This window comes from Labeo rohita, chromosome 5 (genome assembly GCF_022985175.1).
Source record: "Labeo rohita strain BAU-BD-2019 chromosome 5, IGBB_LRoh.1.0, whole genome shotgun sequence".
Lineage (NCBI taxonomy): Eukaryota > Metazoa > Chordata > Actinopteri > Cypriniformes > Cyprinidae > Labeo > Labeo rohita.
The window spans coordinates 31,200,366-31,217,742 of record NC_066873.1 but is presented as its reverse complement, the minus strand read 5'-3'; the positions used below and the strand labels follow the sequence as shown (position 1 = coordinate 31,217,742).

The following is a 17,377-nucleotide window of genomic DNA, read 5'->3' as shown; positions in this document are numbered from 1 at the left end:
ATAGGTGTATATACAGACGCAGGGCGCCTCTAATCTGAGCCTGTCTATCAGTAGAGATGAATACCCTGATAAGCCCATGGTTCTCAGAGGTATCAGAAGCCAGACAGCTCCTTCTCAGCAGTACCAGCCTGTACTGATGATAGGCAAGAGCTACACGGTCCACTGGAATGGACCTGCACCCAGAGAAACAGTCCTATCACTTATTAATTTTGACCAGTAAGTTAAAAAGGAGAAATGTCATTCCCCGTATCTGAAAGAGAACATTAGTTACTAACTATATAACCTTGAATTTTGCCTTAGTATTTAACATACGTGTTGCTCGTGCCAATCTGATGTGTTTTTTGACAATGTTGCTCTTATAGGGGTGATTGGGCTCTTCTCGGCTTCTGCTACCCCAATGAAACAGTCTTCCAGATCACATCAGACATCTACAACAAGCAGAACAATGGCTTCGATGGTATAGAGGATTATGGCCCGGTGTCATCCATTTCAGATCTACAGAAACGACAGCAGGAGAGGAAGTACTTTTTTGACAAATCTGCTGGGTAGGAAAAAATTTATTTGAAATGTTACTTTATCAACACATTCATGTCACAATTAGCTGTAGCAATCAAACCAGGTTTTGTGAAGTTGTGTATGAATATGAATAGAATATTAAAATTCTAAATTCTGTATAGTATGCAAAATGGATATTCCTTTTCAAATCTGCTAAAGATTTGAAGTTACCCCATGATTTTCTCACCCTCAAGCTATCCTAGGTGTATATGATTTGGCTGTGTTAAGATTTTGAAGCCCAAAAAATGCATCCATCCATCATAAAAAGTGCTCCACATGGCACCTGGGGCTGAATAAAGGCCTTCTGAAGTGAATTGATGTGTTTGTGTAAAAATAACCATATTTAAAACTTTATGAACTGTAAATTTCTAGCTTCTTCTAACTGTCGTATGTGCGTTCACAAGAGAGTGGCGTTTCAGCAGATGACATAGGACGAATATGCTAGTCTTGTGAAAACAAAGTTTTGTTTACAGCAAAGAAAAAACACACGACTCTTGGCTTATATTGAAATTAGAGGTCGCGTTAACCAAAAATTGTCATTAACAGGATTTTTTTTCTTATCAGTGAGGGAAAAATCTGAAGACCCTCCATCACTTTGAAAAATAACACTGAGGGTAATCTATTGTAAATTGTAGCTGTAATTCCCTGTCCAGTTGGTGGCGAGTATGTTCCAATGTGGCAGCAGAGCATGGGATCCAGAACAAAAACAAAACTGTCAAGAATCTTTTGCTGTGCATTAGATTATGCACAGGCACAAGTAGCCTACCCGCTTTAGCTACAGCGATCTATTACGCCACATTAAAGAGCGCCAAAACAATATTTCCTAATGACATGGACAGAATTTGAAATCTGAGACTTTGTTTAATATCAAAAGTAACAAAGCACAGAGCTCAGCCTATTGCAGTCTGTTGGATTCATCAACTGAAAACAGCCATAGACCACAAGATCGACTGGGATTTAAGAATCGAAATTGGTTCTATTAAAATCAAGAAAATCAAGCCCAGCGTAGCCTATTTTGTTGGTTTTAAATACTGTGCTGTCATCCTGTATGTTAATGATTAAAAAAATAAATAAAAGCAATAAAAAAAGTAGAAGTAATTAAATGTGCTATTATAATTAATTATAATTAATTAAATGTGAAAATTAAAATGAGGGGTAATAATAGATCATGACGAAATTTTTCTTCTGCAACTTCTACATTTCTCTTTACAAATCCTCATTTTGTACTTCTAAATTGTGACTGCTGTTTTGACAACTCTGGTTGTATTCGTCTGAAAGAAGAAAATCATGGGGTAATTTGAATTTTTTGGGTAAACTATCCCTTAAAGCATTATTTATTAATTATTAGATGATGGAAAAGGTGATCACATGATCCTTCATAAATCATTCTAATATGCTGATTTGGTGCTTAAGAAGCATTTCTAATTATCACGCTGTTGACTGAGACAATGTTGTTCTGTCAGGCTCAGACTAACAGAGTAATGTTTTAGTAGTGACACAGAGCCACATTGTTTACACTCTTTGCTGGAATTGACCCGTAAATGGCTTAGTTATACGAATTCTCTTACATGTCACCTTTGATTTGAAGTATAGCATTTTGTTTGCTAATTTTCTCACAATCCCTCTGGGTTTTACTTCTATTTAAATTAGATAGTCAAATACAGATAAAATATTGTTTACAGTGCAGCCTGATCATTCTGAGACAGTAATCCTGTGTTTATCCTCCAGTTTGTTATGGCTGTACGCACAAGCTCGGCACAGACGAGACGGCCATAGCTACTGCTCCACCGCAGGCTGCGAGAGAGTGAAGATCATCGCCACCATACGTGCCAACCAAAAGACTCAGACCTGCAACTGCACCGCCAATGCCTACCCCAAATACAGAAAGCCTGCCAGCAACATAGTGCCTATGCCAAAGCCAAACACAGAGCCCTGCAGAGCCTGTGGGGCCTCACAGGTAAGTACGGTCCAAGCTCCATATGAACGGACAAGATCATTTGTGTATCTCTGTTTGAGTAGGACAGGCTTTGAACTGTGTGCCAGATAGACAGACTGTCCATCTGCCATCCTGTCCAAAAGTCTTACTTTGCGTTTTCTGGGTAATTGTAATTAAACTGTCAAACCTGAGTGACTTTTATTTCCCTCCCCGTAGTTTGCCTTCTCCAGTGATCCATGGAACAGCTACCTCCAAACCCAGATCAAATCCCTCAGTGTAACAGAAGAAAAGAGTAATGACACGCAAGCCTATATCACTGTGAGTGAGTTTATTTAAAACATTTGTTCAGTTTGGGGAATTCATGCATGTGTTCTCTGGTTTATTTAATAAAATCTAAGTATATGTTTGCCCTTTTCGAATTTGAATTTTTGTTGTAGTTTTTAGTACTTTAAAGCTGCCAAAGTTATTGTATAAACTAATATAATATAAATTTAAATCAAATAAAGTTAGTAAAACATGTTGAGGGATGTCTGTCACTAGTACTATATTGTACAATTTTCATATAATTCTTTAAACATTTTCAGTTGATTGTTTTTAAAAACTGAAATTAATTAGTGGCAGGTTCAGTTTTTTTATTGTTTATGTACGTATTAATAATAGGTAAGCTGATCTGAATTAGTGACTTTACATTTCTGTGGTGACGGTGGGGAGAGTTTGCCACTTCTCTGTAGAGAACAGAAAGTTAAAATGTGTTCCTCATTTAACTTGCATATTCTTTTGTTGTGCCTGAAGAAATTAATGTTAACATTTTAGAAGTTGTTTACAGGACCTGTTTACTCTTTCTCCTTTCTTATAGGTGAATGCAAAGAGGTTTGACCTAAAGCAGTCAGGGTTCCTCATAGTTACTGTGGACGCATGCTCTGGAAAAGTCACAAAGAACTCATTGTTTACGAAGCTGGACACTAAAATGGAACAGTTTTTGAAAAGTGGAATTATGAAGAGGTGAGGGGTGAAAGTTGCGGTTTTGGGTTTAAAACTGTATGTCTGGAGGCTGGAAAAAGTTGGCACTGCTGTAGTTGTCAGGTTTAAGAGGTTGAGAAGTGGTATATAGTGTTTTTAGGGGGAGCTGGTGATGAGTGTATAAATTTTGTGCAGTGCTGATTCGAGATTTTTGGTATATACTACCAGTCAAAAGTTTTTGAACAGTAAGTTTTTTTTTTTTTTTTTTTTTTTTTTTTTTTTTTTTTTTTAATAATTCTCTTCTGTTCACCAATCCTGCATTTATTTGATCCAAAATACAGCAAAAGCAGTAATGTTGTGAAATATTTTTACTACTTAAAATAAACACTTTCTATGTGAATATATTTTAAAATGTAATATATTCCTGTGAACAAAGCTAAAAACAAAGCATCATTACTCCAGTGTCACATGATCCTTTAGAAATCATTTTGCTGTTCAAGAAACATTTTTTTATTACATTACTTTTTTTTTCAGGATTTATTTATGAATAAAAAGACCCAAAGATTTTTTTTGGAGTCTTTTTACTAATTACTTAGTATCGTATTTATACTTACTAAGTACTAAAGATTTCTATTTCAGATAAATGCTGTTCTTCTGAACTTTATATTCATCGAGGAAACATGAAAAAATTCTTCTCAGCTGTTTTCAACATAATAATATTAATAATGTTTTTTGAGCAGCAAATCAGAATATTAGAATGATTTCTGAAGGATCATATGACTGGAGTAATGATGCTAAAACTTCAGCTTTGAAATCACAGGAATAAATTACATTTTAAAATGTATTCAAATAGAAAATAGTTATTTTAAATAGTATAAATATTTCAAAATTGTACTGTTTTTGCTGTACTTTGGATCAAATAAATGCTTGGTGAGCAGAAGAGACTTCTTTAAAAACAATAAAAATATTGCTGTTCAAAAACTTTTGACTGGTAGTGTATACACTACCGTTCATAAGTTAGGGCTCAATATGATATATATATATATATATATTTTTTTTTTTTTTTTTTTTTTTTTTTAAAGAAATTAGTACTTTTATTCAGCATGGATTAATTAAATTGATCTAAAGTGACAGTAAAGACATTTATAATTTTGAGAAAAGATTTTTTTTTAAATTAATGTTGTTCTTTTGCACAACTTTTTTAAACATTAATAATAATAACCACTAAATTAGCAAATTAGATAAATTACTGAAGGATCATGTGACACTGAAGACTGGAGTAGTGGCTGCCCAAAATTCAGCTTTGCCATCAGAGGAATAAATCACACTTTTAAATATATTAAAATAAAAAACTGTTATTTTAAAATGTAATAATATTTCACAATATGACTGTTTTTATTGTATTTTTGAACAAATAAATGCATAAGAGACTTGTTTCAAAACACTAAAAGGTGAACAGTATTGTATTTTCGCTATCTCAATAGATGTATTTTTATGGTCATTTCTGTATTTCACTGTTTAGACTAATCAGTTTGGTTCTGTGTAGGTCGATAGTTCTTCTTGCCACAAGAGGTCAGCCTGCTGGTATTGCTGGTGCAGCACAATATCTGGTTCCTTTGGGTTCTGCTAAAACGGCAGATCTTCAGAAGAAAGGTAAGGTATTTCTATCTGTCAAGATCTGTTTTTCCTTGTTGAGGTTCACTGTGTTTGCTGATTCCTATGACTGTCTTTTTTACAGACGCCATTGTTTTCTTTGGGTTCCTCGGCCAGGGAGGTTCTTCACCACAGCCGTGGTCTACTCTGTTGGCCAGCCAAGATTCCAAGGTGCTGGGATTACAAGAAAGGTTCATTCCCCTGTCCCTAGAGGAATACTCTTGTCCACCACAAAAAGACCCTCCCACACGGATGGATCTTGAACTCCTGAAAAAATCTCTTAGCCAAAAGTGAGCCTTTACTAGATGTGAACAAACAACACAACCAGCGGATGAATGTGAATTTATGAACGTAATTTATTTCGGCAAAGGAAAGTAGACTTTGAACAAGCATTTTGTTGAGTGAATGTATGTGTTTGTCGTTTTGTCCTGCGTGGTTGCGTTTTCTTAAATGTTACAGCACAAAGTGATGCACTTTTTTTTAATACACACCAAACAACTTTATTTCAAACTGGATAACAAATGGACAGAACAAGTTAGAAGTACATCAAAGGACGATCTTGCATTTCCAAACCACCAGTGCTGAAATACACCACAATATAAATGGTCATTTGGTGACCTCTTTTCCAACCATCTGCAGGTGTAAATGACACTCAGACTATTCTTTTCTGTTATTTATTCCTCTTGATTTAAAGGACATGCCATTATTTAAATGTCATTCTGGGTTTCGCTGCTGCTCGCACATCAATGACTATAGTTTTACTGTTAAATATTTGACACTCTTCATGTTTTATTTCAACACAAAACATTATCCACAGCTAAAATATTTTTTGTAGAAAAACAAACCATTGTCTACTGGTATGTACGTGTATGTGAAAAAGCGTTTAACCACTTAGCCACTAAAACTTTGTGTTAATTATTAGGTCCCTTGCCATTCAACACAGGAAATCACACCAAAGATATATATGACTCATATTAACAGAACGGTTCAGCTTAAACATTCTGTCATCATCTATTCACGTTTCTTGCTAAAATGTCTTTAAAAGGAGATGCAGAATTAGATACTGTTCACTTTCATTGTTGATAAGCAAGGAAAGGAAATGGTAACTTCCGTTGTGATCTCATTTCATTTTGTGTTAATAAGACATATAGGTTTGGAACAACATGAAGGTAAAATAACAGAACTTTTGGGTAAACTGTCCCTGTAAGAGAATGCCCATTATCAGCCTTTGTAGTGCCATCACTTTATTTGAGAGATGTAACATCACATATGAAATGTATTGTCATTATTGTGATTGAAACGAAAGACTGAATTGCCTGTATATGACGTTTTTGATTTGGGTTGAATTAGTTCTTACTTGTTAACCACTGTACAAAGAGTTTTATTGGTAGTCTAAAACAGATCACAGTTTTGTAAAGTGTTTCTTAAAGATGCAAAAGTGTTTTTTTTTCCTCAGTATATGGGTGTTGTTTCCTCCAGAAATATTTTTCTTTTGTAAAATGCTTTTTTTTTTTACTAGCTATGCTTTTGTGCTGTAATTCGATGTTCTGGGATTCAGATAAAATATTACAAAGCTTATAAAACAAAAATGCGTATTTGTAAATCATATTTTTGTCTTCGTGACAATGCAAGTGAGGCACAAAGTACTTGGAGGCAATCATATGACCACTAGGGGACAGGATTGCTTTACATGTATGATGTAGTGGACGTGGACTATAACTATTTCCACCAATGTTTTCCCGGTTAACTGACGACTGTCAGACCTGATACAGGACATCGAGGTTGGTGCCATAACGAGAACGGGATTTCAGGTATTACCTGTCATAGAGAGGGAGTGTGAAATATGAAGTGAGCCACAGACTCGGACATTCATATGTGAGAGCTCATCAATCACATGTAGGCTTAAACCACACACACCACACAACATAACATAACATCCAATTCCTATTTTCCCTACCTTTCTTAGCTCCTTCATCTTTTTTCTGAACGTTTACAAATATGTTACATGACAAGTGGTTAATTGTTTAATCTAAATGCCTTATATACTCGATCGTTTCACTCGACTGGCTATTCACCTGTGGCTATATTTGACACTCTTTGTCTGTTTAACAATATATACATGTTTTTTTTGTTACTAAAATATTTGCATAAACATGTATTTACCTTGGTGTATACATGTTTTTCGTCAGGCATATGAAGGCTCTCAATAAATGTTCCCGCCGAAATCTTCCGCGCGCGGGAATATTCTTGTCATCACGATTTACTTCAGTCACGCTGCTCGCAGTATACACACAGAACACAGCAGGGCTCGTTTAGCGGTAGGCTGACAGAACCAGAACAATAAAAGCAGCTCACTCCTACTCAAATGCTATCCGTGAACCGTATTAAGCACTCTGATAGTCGGTTTCATCGAAGTCTGAGAATGTGAGGCAGCTAATTGGAATTGCCGCAGTGAATCTGGGCAGATTGCTTGAACAAACAACATCAGTGTGATCCTTTTATATGAAGGTAAAGGTCTAACGTTAGTTAGGTATTTTCTGAAGCTCACATACTGAAGCTAAAATGTTGTAATACTCCAAGTTAATAGTATACATTCGTTCGAGTGGTTTTTGACGGTAATTTATTAGGACTGCTGGATTTTGATCCGTATACCCTGGTGAAAAAACAGCATATGCTGGTAGGTATGTTTTGATGCTGGTTTATGCTGGTCCTTGACCAGCAATATCACCAGCAAAGGACCATCTTAAACCAGCATCCCAGCATCAAAACATACCTACCAGCATATGCTGTTTTTTTCACCAGGGTATACATAATGTATTGTGAATTGGTCATTTCAAATAGCTGTATTTGAACTTAAGTGGAAAAAAATACATAGAACATAGGGTTTTCCCTGAAAGTATGATATGTCAATCACATTTATTGTGAATACATTAATTGCAAATATGTGACCCTGGACCACAAAACCAGTCTTAAGTCGCTGGGGTATATTTGTAGCAATAGCCAAAAATACATTGTAAGGGTCAAAATTATTGATTTTTATTTTATGCCAAAAATCATTAGGAAATTAAGTAAAGATCATGTTCCATGAAGATATTTTGAAAATTTACTACTGTAAATATATCAAAACTTAATTTTTGATTAGTAATATGCATCAAATATTTTCCTATCATTACAAACCATACATCAATGGAAAGCTTATTTACTCAGCTTTCAGATGATGTATTAATCTCAATTTTGAAAAATTGACCCTTATGACTGGTTTTGTGGTCCAGGGTCACATATACATAGCTGGGTAGTAACAGATTACATGTAATCTGGATTATGTAATCAGATTGATTTGTATTTGTAGTAGATTAAATGACATTATAAGTAAATACTTGTGATCAGACCACAATTACTTTTTTAAATGGATTATATGATTACATATTATTTACACAATACCAAAAAATTATTTATAATTTAAATGTAAAATATTAATATAAAAGTCTCCCATTTTTGTGGACATTGACATAAACATCAGTCATTAGTCAGGTGTCTACACAGCGTTTGACCACAGATTTACAAAAATAATCATTTACACACTTTTTTTTGTTATCTGATCCTCTTTCAGCTAATACATTTGTTTGAAGTACCCCTTAAGTATCACATTTGCATTTTCTCTGATGTTTTTTTTATGGTTGCATGGCATGCAGGTAAATAAACAACCAATTTTTATTTATTTATTTATTTTAAATAAAAGTTTTTTTTTATTTTGATTGATTTTAAAATTATATATTTTAATGTAACTTTTTTGTGATTTAATTAATTATTAACGTTTCATTAAACTCATAAACTCCCTGCAGTTCTTTCACAAACATCATTTTGAGAAACCTTGATGTAATATAAATGCTTAATGGACTTCATGTTGTTAATTACAACAAATGGAATATATTTTCTTACTCTTTGTATTTTTAGGACAATATAGTACAACATTATCTTATTTAAATCAATGTGATAAATAAGTTAGGTCAAAAGTAATCTAGTAGTCTGATTATATTACCCCAAAATGTGTAATGTAATGGATTACATTACTAACTACATTTTTTGTCATGCAATTTGGAATCAGTGATGGATTACAATTGTTTTGACAGGTTTGACCTGTCAAGTTTAGTGACACGTGGGAGTGATAGGAGAAACAAAACTTTTTGAAAGTCTGAATCTGAATTTCTTTGCAAAATCGAAACACCACAAGGCTGGCAGTACCTGCTGGACAAAATGGTGTGAATGTAACAAAAACATGAAAAAAAAAAAAAACACATCTTAAAAAAACAAATGCAAATGTTTTCTTGAAAGTGTAATCTATTAAATGTAATGTACAAATAATTAAATATCAGTATGAAGGTTTTGTAAGTTTTGTTTTCTTTTATTAATGTGTAGTGCTAGTTTGGTGTGTTATTAGGCAAGCTAGGCCAGTTAGAAGCCAAAAAAAGTATTAAAGTATTAAAGTTCTTAATGATTAATTACATTTATTAAGCAGTGTTTCAAAAGCGGCCATCACTAGTGACGTGCCATCAGTTTAAAATATAGAGAATAAGGGAATACAATGACATAATTAATCCAAATAAATAATTATTAATTTTTATATGTTTATAAGTCTCAAGTTGGACTAAGGAAATTCTTATTTAAATAGTCCAATTCTGATTGTGACTGAGAGTTGAGACACTTCAAGTCAAAATTTGCAAATTGTACTGAGACCTTTCTCATGTTCAGAACTCTGCTGTATGGTGTATATGTTTGCACCAGACTGTGTGTATCACACATTGTGGTGCAACAGACTAGGATATTCCTACACAGTTCAGGCATGGGGTTGTTAATAATTAAATGACTCAGAAAGTGACATAGGGGTATGCTACTATGGCAACATCCTCCCCCCGCAGAGGTGGCACTTAGTGGGGTAGTGTAAATGTCGACTCCATCTAATGTCAATGGGGTTTGTCAAGTACACCAAACTGCCCATTTTTGCAGGCTCCTTCACTTTTGTAAGGCCAGTCTGCTGGTTTTTGTTCAGTAGGCAGGAAATAGATTAGCAAGGCTTTTAGTGTGAATTCAGTGATCCTGCTAAAGGCTGTTGAGATTTCTGACTTCTCTTCTGATATGTGGCCCGCAGCCTATCCAAACCTCCAAATAGATTGAGACAGTAAAGTGATTTCTCTAGGCACTCAGCACCTTTTACTGCCATCCGATGCATGTCAGAAACTGCTCAAAGGAGTGTTATAATCTTTTTCCTTTCCTTTCTAGGTTGGCATGTTCACGGTGTTCCCTGGGCTTAGGAGTGATATCTTGATGTGATATATGGAGTTTTCTTGAGTAAATGCCTTGCATTTTAAGGTGAGTATTTCAAACTGATTAAGACAGATGTGTATACTTAACATTTAGTTTATTGCTAAGTGAATAAAGTAATGAGTATATTCAAAGTAATCATGCTAACACTTCTAAAATATGTAAATGATTTGCAGAGACAAGTATTACAGCCACTTGGAATATGTTAAAAATATATTTAGTATTCATGATGTGCTTTTAGAAAGCTATCAAGCTCTATTGGTTCTACTGATCAACTGTGCAGTCATGCGATACAAGCGTTGGACCTCTGCGTAACAGTGTCTTGTTGCCATGGAGCTTTTTAGGATTATTTGGATCGCTGATGGTCCGTTTAGACCTGATGGGTCCAAACATATGGGGCCTCTTCTCTGTATCATCACATCCCTCAGATGTGCTAAAGATTTTAAATGGATATAAACAGCCACACTCACAGTGCTGATTGGGTTTTAGGTTCTTAAATGAGGATATGAAACCATCCCATGGGGGACCAATCGCAACTCTCCATCTACCTCTCTTTCGCTCACTCACTCTGGCACCGTTGCTAATTGACTCATCACATTATGGTTATTATAGAGCATGCCCATGGCTGGTTGCACTCTTTACTCATGATAACCCCTTAGAAATGGCCCATCTTTTTGATGGACTGTATTTGAGAGAATAAAAGCACAAAAGAGAGATCAACTTGACTCTGGGCCATATTAAAAGACTCATTTCACTGCTGTATAATACAACAATATTGTAACTTTCTTAAATGCTTCCAGTAGGACTTAATTGTGACCCAGCTGTGAGTTGTTAAAATAGTAGTTCACCCACAAATAAAACTTCTGCCATCATTTACTAACCCTTATGTCATTCCAAACACATTGATTTTCAGTGAATAACGACAGATTTCATCCTAATCATCACACAAATTCATTATACGGACCATACTACAGAATTGGTGCAAACTGCTGTCCCACAAAAACACATTTAAAAAGCATTTTTAGAGAAGGAGAAGTCCACTTCCAGAACAAAAATGTACAGGTAATGTATTCACCCCCTTGTCATCCAAGATGTTCATGTCTTTCTTTCTTTAGTCATAAAGAAATTGTTTTATGAGGAAAACCATATAGTGGACTTCTATGGTGCCCCAAGTTTGAACTTCCAGAATGCAGTTTAAATGCGTCTTCAAACGATCCCAAATGCGGTTGTAAGCGATCCCAGCCGAGGAAGAAGGGTATTATCTAGCGAAACGATCGGTTATTTTCATAAAAATAATACAATTTATATACTTTTTAATCTCAAACGCAAATCTTGTCATGCTCTGCCTGAACTCTGTTTTTTTCTGGTCATGATAGTAAGGGTATGTCGAAAAACTCCCATCTCAAGTTCTGCCTCAACTTTGAAATATATATCGCTGTTTTAACTTTTTTTGTTAAGGGTGTTTGATCTTCTTTGCATGTTCACTTTGCAAAGACTGGGTCGGTACTTCTGCAGCGATGTAAGATTATTTTGAAATGATTTTTGAAGTTGAGGGAGAAAATAAGATTTTTTCGACATACCCTAACTGTCTTGAGTCAGAATACACAGAGTTCAGGCAGAGCAAGACAAGACGAGCATTTGAGATTAAGAAGTATTTAAATTGTATTTTTTAATGAAAATAACCGATCGTTTTGCTAGATAAGACCCTTCTTCCTCGGCTGGGATCATTTACAACCGCATTTGGAATCGTTTGAAGCCGCATTTAAACTGCATTTTGGAAGTTCAAACTCAGGGCACCATATCAGTCCATTATATGGAGAAAAATGCTGAAATGTTTTCCTCAAAAAACATAATTTCTTTACAACTGAAGAAAGAAAGACATGAACATCTTGGATGACAAGGGGGTGAGTACATTATCTGTAAATTTTTGTTCTGGAAGTGGACCTCTGCTTTAAGTATCAAATCTTAATGAGCTAGGTTCAAAAGTGTCTAAAATTGTTATTACTGAAACGCCAAAACATTTGGTGACAAGTTTAGGTAGTGACATCTTTGCCTTTTTTGGGTGTTATCCCATAAAATTGTCACTACTATAACAGTCAAAACATGTCATCATTGTTTAGGTAGTGACAAAAAGTAAGACATAATCCTTTATTTGGGGGAAATTGGCAAAATTTTATTACAGTTATGCAAATTTTAATATTTTAGTATGTATTAGTAGTGTTTTAGTATGTGGGTTAAAATTCTGTAATGTGATGTGGTCGCTACCAAAACATTACTGTCATTACCGCAAACATGGGATGTTTTGTCAAAAATAAAGTATTCTGAATAGTCAGCTAAGTTGTTTTGACTGTGTTTAGTTCAATGTATATTCAAACTAATAAATCCTTAAATTTGAAATCAGCATGATCAACATTTTGTATTTTACGAAGAAAAATTTGATTCAGAATACAACAAATCACATAAATCACACTTTAAATAGTTGTAATTATAATTGTTATTGATTTACCTCTGAAAACTTTTTAATACAATAGAAAAATATATTTACAAGGAATATGTAAGCAAAATCTTAATAGGTTAATATAACCCGTCTTGTTAAATTATATATTCATGTGTTTTCGGTAGTGACAAATTTGGGGAAAGAACAAATATTCCAGTACTTTCTGAAAATGCAATATGTGACCATGGACCACAAAACCAGTTTTTTGTAATTGAGATATCTACATCATCTGAAAGATTAATAAATTAGCTTTCCATCGATATATGGTTTGGTAGGACAATATTTGATAAGACAATATTTGGCAGAGATACTACTATTTGAAAATCTGGAATCTGAGGGTGCAAAAAAATCTTAATATTAAGAAAAATTGCCTTTAAAGTTGTCCAAATAAAGCTCTTAGCAATGCATATTACTAATCAAAAATTAAGTTTTTATATATTTACGGTAGGAAATTAACAAAATATCTTAATGGAACATGATCTTAATATCACAGTTTTGGCATAAAAGAAAAATTGATCATTTTGACACATACAATGTATTTTTGGCTATTGCTACAAATATACCTGTGCTACTTAAGACTGGTTTTGTGGTCCAGGGTCACATATGAGCATTACTTACCTGCACAATTACTAGAACTGTGTACCTTGGATATTATACAATTTGCATACATACACAATTTTTGGAAAAAGACACATTTTTTCAAGGCGTTTACAATGTTTCAACTATGAACCAATTCTGTAGAATGGCCCGAAATCACTTCCCAAGACTTGATACATACACAAGTCTCTTTTCTTTTACTGTTGCTTTTTTTGGTCCTGTTTGGAGCATTGTCTCTGTATGGCTTCACTGAAAAATATTTGAGCATTAAAATTCAACAAAAATTTACTTGCGGGGGACAGGAAGAACGAAAGTCATAAGACAATGACATTATGGTGAGTAAATGATGAGATTTCTTTTATTTTTTACTATCCCTGTAAGATTTTGATGTGCATTTTACCATAAGAAACGTACTTACATAAAATTACTATGTAAATCCATAATGTGTTTTGACATACTGCACATTTCATCAGTGAGTTTCTTTTTGGTTATCTATTAAATATTAATAGCAGTCTGCCAGTTTCAAATGAGAGACTTCCTCTCCTCAACTAAAGCAAGATTTCTCACTTACATGAGATCCCTTTGATGGAGGAGCATGGAAGCGAATGTGTTTTGTTCATCCGGCTCCTTCTAGCCATGACAACCTCGGAGACAAGCCAAATCAAACCAGACCACCTCAATCCAAACAGCAGACAAACCATGAAAATCAGAAAGATTAGAGAGACAGAGAGAGCGAGGCATTACGACGATAGACATGAGCGCTGCTCTGCTTTCATTTCTACTACTTCAAACTAGAAATAAAGTCAAGGAAGGAAGTCTGGAAAGAAGAAGAAGATCAGAACTCAATGTAAAATCTGTAGATTCGCTGCCCCTTGATCTGTGTGGTGGAGTCCACAGTCTCCTGCCATTTCTTGCACTCACCATTTCTATCAGTAGGGTGCTCGTCATTAATTCATTACGTAGAGCACACTAAATTAGCCCTCGTTAGCCACCGACTGTTTGCTTTATTTTATTTGACATCATTAGCCCCTCAATAAGAGAGCGTTTATAGCCCTCTCACCTAGCAACCTGCATCTGTGAGCAAGCAGGAAGGCAATGCTACCCCAGCCCCCCTCGCTCACCCTCGGCCCACAGGGCTTCCCAGACCCCCCTGCCACCCTCTGGTCCCCACACCTCCCGTGTCTCGTTCAGAGAGTCAAACGGATATCTGTGGCCCAGGTGCCTCCCCTGATGACGTGTGTCATGCGTTGGTGACAGGGCATCGACAGGCGTACACTCGCTCCTTCCTGCGCTCTCTCTCTCAGTAGACACTTACAAGTTCCGACACTTTTTCCCAATGAGCCATCTAGATTACTAAAAGCTTAACTTAAAATGGATGCACTCTGCAAACACCATTGAAGTAGACAGCGCTCATAGTTGTGTTGGGGTCTGACGCTGGGACGCAAGGACGACGCATGGGCAATCTGGGCTGCCTGTTTCCGCTGGATGCCATGAATGCAGGGAACAGACCCAAGGGAGAGCCATTGAGTCACAAGGTCAATGAGGGCTTCGTCTCTCAGAGACTCACCTGTGAATTTTGAACCAAAGCCGCACTTCTGTTTCCAAAAACTCTTATTGGGGCCTTTTGGTTTTTGTGGCCTTACTGCCTCCTTGAGACTCTGAACAGTAAATTTTCTTGGGGTAACAAGAGAGACCTCCTTGAGGAAAAAGAACGAACTTGGAGAGGAATCATCAAACTGGTAAGAGATATTAACTGTTGTCTTTCAAAATTAAAATTTTTTTTCACCATATGTACGTTTATGTTTTCTCACTGTTGGTAAAATACAACTTAACCTCTTAATCACCAGAGTTTTGGTCTTCACTCATTTCTGATTAGTGTTTTTACAGTTTGGAAAGATGGACACTTTTTTTGAACTTCAAGCTGATTAATAATGAGGCCAATTGGTCACCGTGGTATGCATTTGACTAGTGCTATGGTAAATAAATGATAGCTGTTACTCAGTCACCATCTGTTGGAAACTGCAGTGAGCACAGAGCAAAAAGGCTTTCTACCATATGCTCTCAAAGGAGAAATCACTCATGCTCCTCTTTTCTATCACTCGCTTGCACAGATTTGTCCTTAGGCAGACTATTGCAAGATTTGAAATGCATTATATATTTTTTTATCTAGTCATTTTTATTAATAATTGTTTCATGCAAATCATATGTCACTGCACAGGATTTTGTTTTTTAAAGGATTATTCAGCAGACATTGAATATTTTGTCAAACATTTGGCCTGATACTGTGCATCACTTGGCTTTGATGATTTACTTTCATGCCATAAAGTTTTTAGTTAGTTAAAAATGATAATTAGGAACTTCTAAGAAAAAATGACTAACATTTTAAGTAAAGTGTCTGGCAGGCTGTGACATTTGTAAGCACTGGATTTCTTGCATCTACTGTAATCTGCTTATTCTGATCCGGAGTAGAATAACTCAGGCAAAAATTACTAAAAGATGCTGCATTAAGAATGTGTTTTAAGCTATAGAAAAGCTAGCTGTGAGCCAATTAGAATGAATGCTGGCATTTGAAATAAGGTTGTTTTTTGTCAAAATATTTTGTTACTAATATCTGTATCTGTCTTATGCAAACATCCCTTCATACACACATACATACACACCCACCCACCTACTGACTTTGTTGTTGTGGAGCTTGAATTATTGATGGCTCCAGACTGCTAAAAAATGCATCCACAACCTTTTTATCATTCAACAATCAAGAACCAATTAGTAGAGCAATCTGAAGTCTTCTTTAATCTTGACCGAGAGAGTGAACCATGTGTAATGAAGCTTGAAAAATAGACACTATGCTATGATAATCAGTTTTAGCAGGGAACAAGACTTTGCATACATTACGGAAATTCTTCCAAGTGTTTTGTTCCTGTGTTTTTTAAACTTGAAATTATGGGGCCTGACAGATAACACATTAGTACACTCAAAACAATGCACAAGCTGGATATAGGAGATAGGAGAACATGAGAATTGATAACACTGTTATAGGTACAGACAGACTTTTGACTAACAGCTAAAGTCTGGTCCACACTGCAGTTGATTTATTTTGCCTGAGAACTGCCGGACAGAAACACTGAGAGCTCAGAGGATGTTAATCAAGCCTGTAGTTCATTATTTCATCTTCATTTAGTTTAAAGATATTTAACAGCACAAATTTAACACACAGTACTACTGTGAAATCTTTGGACAAAATCATAATCATAATATTTTGCAATATATTTAAATATATTGTTTCATGAACTTATTTTACATCATTTTTAAATTGGGTGCACTATTTGCAATGCCTTTTAAAAAATGAAGTTCTTCTTTAAATTAGCTTATTGGATGAGAAAAAAAAAACTGAATTGAGCTGGTTAACGGCAATGTTGTCTTGAAGGTAAAGTTCACTTCCAGAATGTAAATTTTCTGATAATTTACTTACCCCTATGTCATCCAAGATGTTCATGTCTTTCTTTTTTTAGTCAAAAAGAAATTAAGGTTTTTGAGAAAAAACATTCCAGAATTTTTCTCCGTATCGTGGACTTTAATGGTGGCAAACGGGATAAAAGTCTAAATTGCAGTTTCAATCCAGCAAAACGATCGGCCGTTTTCAAATAAAAATGTAAGAAAAGAAAAATGTATGAAAGAAAGTCAAACGCCCTTTACAAAAAACAAAACAAAACAACGATGTCGGACAATTTTGAAGTTGGAGTTCAAGTTTCCCTATCTGTCGTACACTCCGAGTTGTGTCGAGTAGTGTACGACACTAGGGGTCGCTCTTGAGAGCCCAAACACCTCTGACAGTATAGAAAACAGGCCAATGAAATTGG

At 35.2% G+C, this 17,377-nt stretch overlaps 2 protein-coding genes across 3 annotated transcripts in view; both read left to right on the top strand.

Annotated features, from left to right (window-relative positions):
• The window catches only part of cemip2 (cell migration inducing hyaluronidase 2), a 34,319-nt gene extending 27,671 nt beyond the window's left edge, over window positions 1-6,648 (top strand). The window contains 7 exon segments of the mRNA XM_051108906.1: window positions 5-216; window positions 363-545; window positions 2,284-2,512; window positions 2,708-2,809; window positions 3,348-3,493; window positions 4,998-5,104; window positions 5,190-6,648. Coding sequence (XP_050964863.1) covers window positions 5-216; window positions 363-545; window positions 2,284-2,512; window positions 2,708-2,809; window positions 3,348-3,493; window positions 4,998-5,104; window positions 5,190-5,398 — 1,188 coding nt within the window. The 3' untranslated portion in view covers window positions 5,399-6,648.
• A 164-nt stretch (window positions 6,649-6,812) lies between these two features.
• The window catches only part of trpm3 (transient receptor potential cation channel, subfamily M, member 3), a 170,821-nt gene continuing 160,256 nt past the window's right edge, over window positions 6,813-17,377 (top strand). Inside the window, exons 1-2 of one of the 2 annotated variants that reach the window (XM_051108900.1) lie at window positions 6,813-6,915; window positions 10,382-10,471. The gene's annotated coding sequence lies outside the window, so the exon portion shown is untranslated. Of the gene's footprint in view, window positions 6,916-6,952; window positions 7,001-10,381; window positions 10,472-17,377 lie in introns of those variants that run through there. The other variant, XM_051108903.1, reaches the window with a different exon arrangement.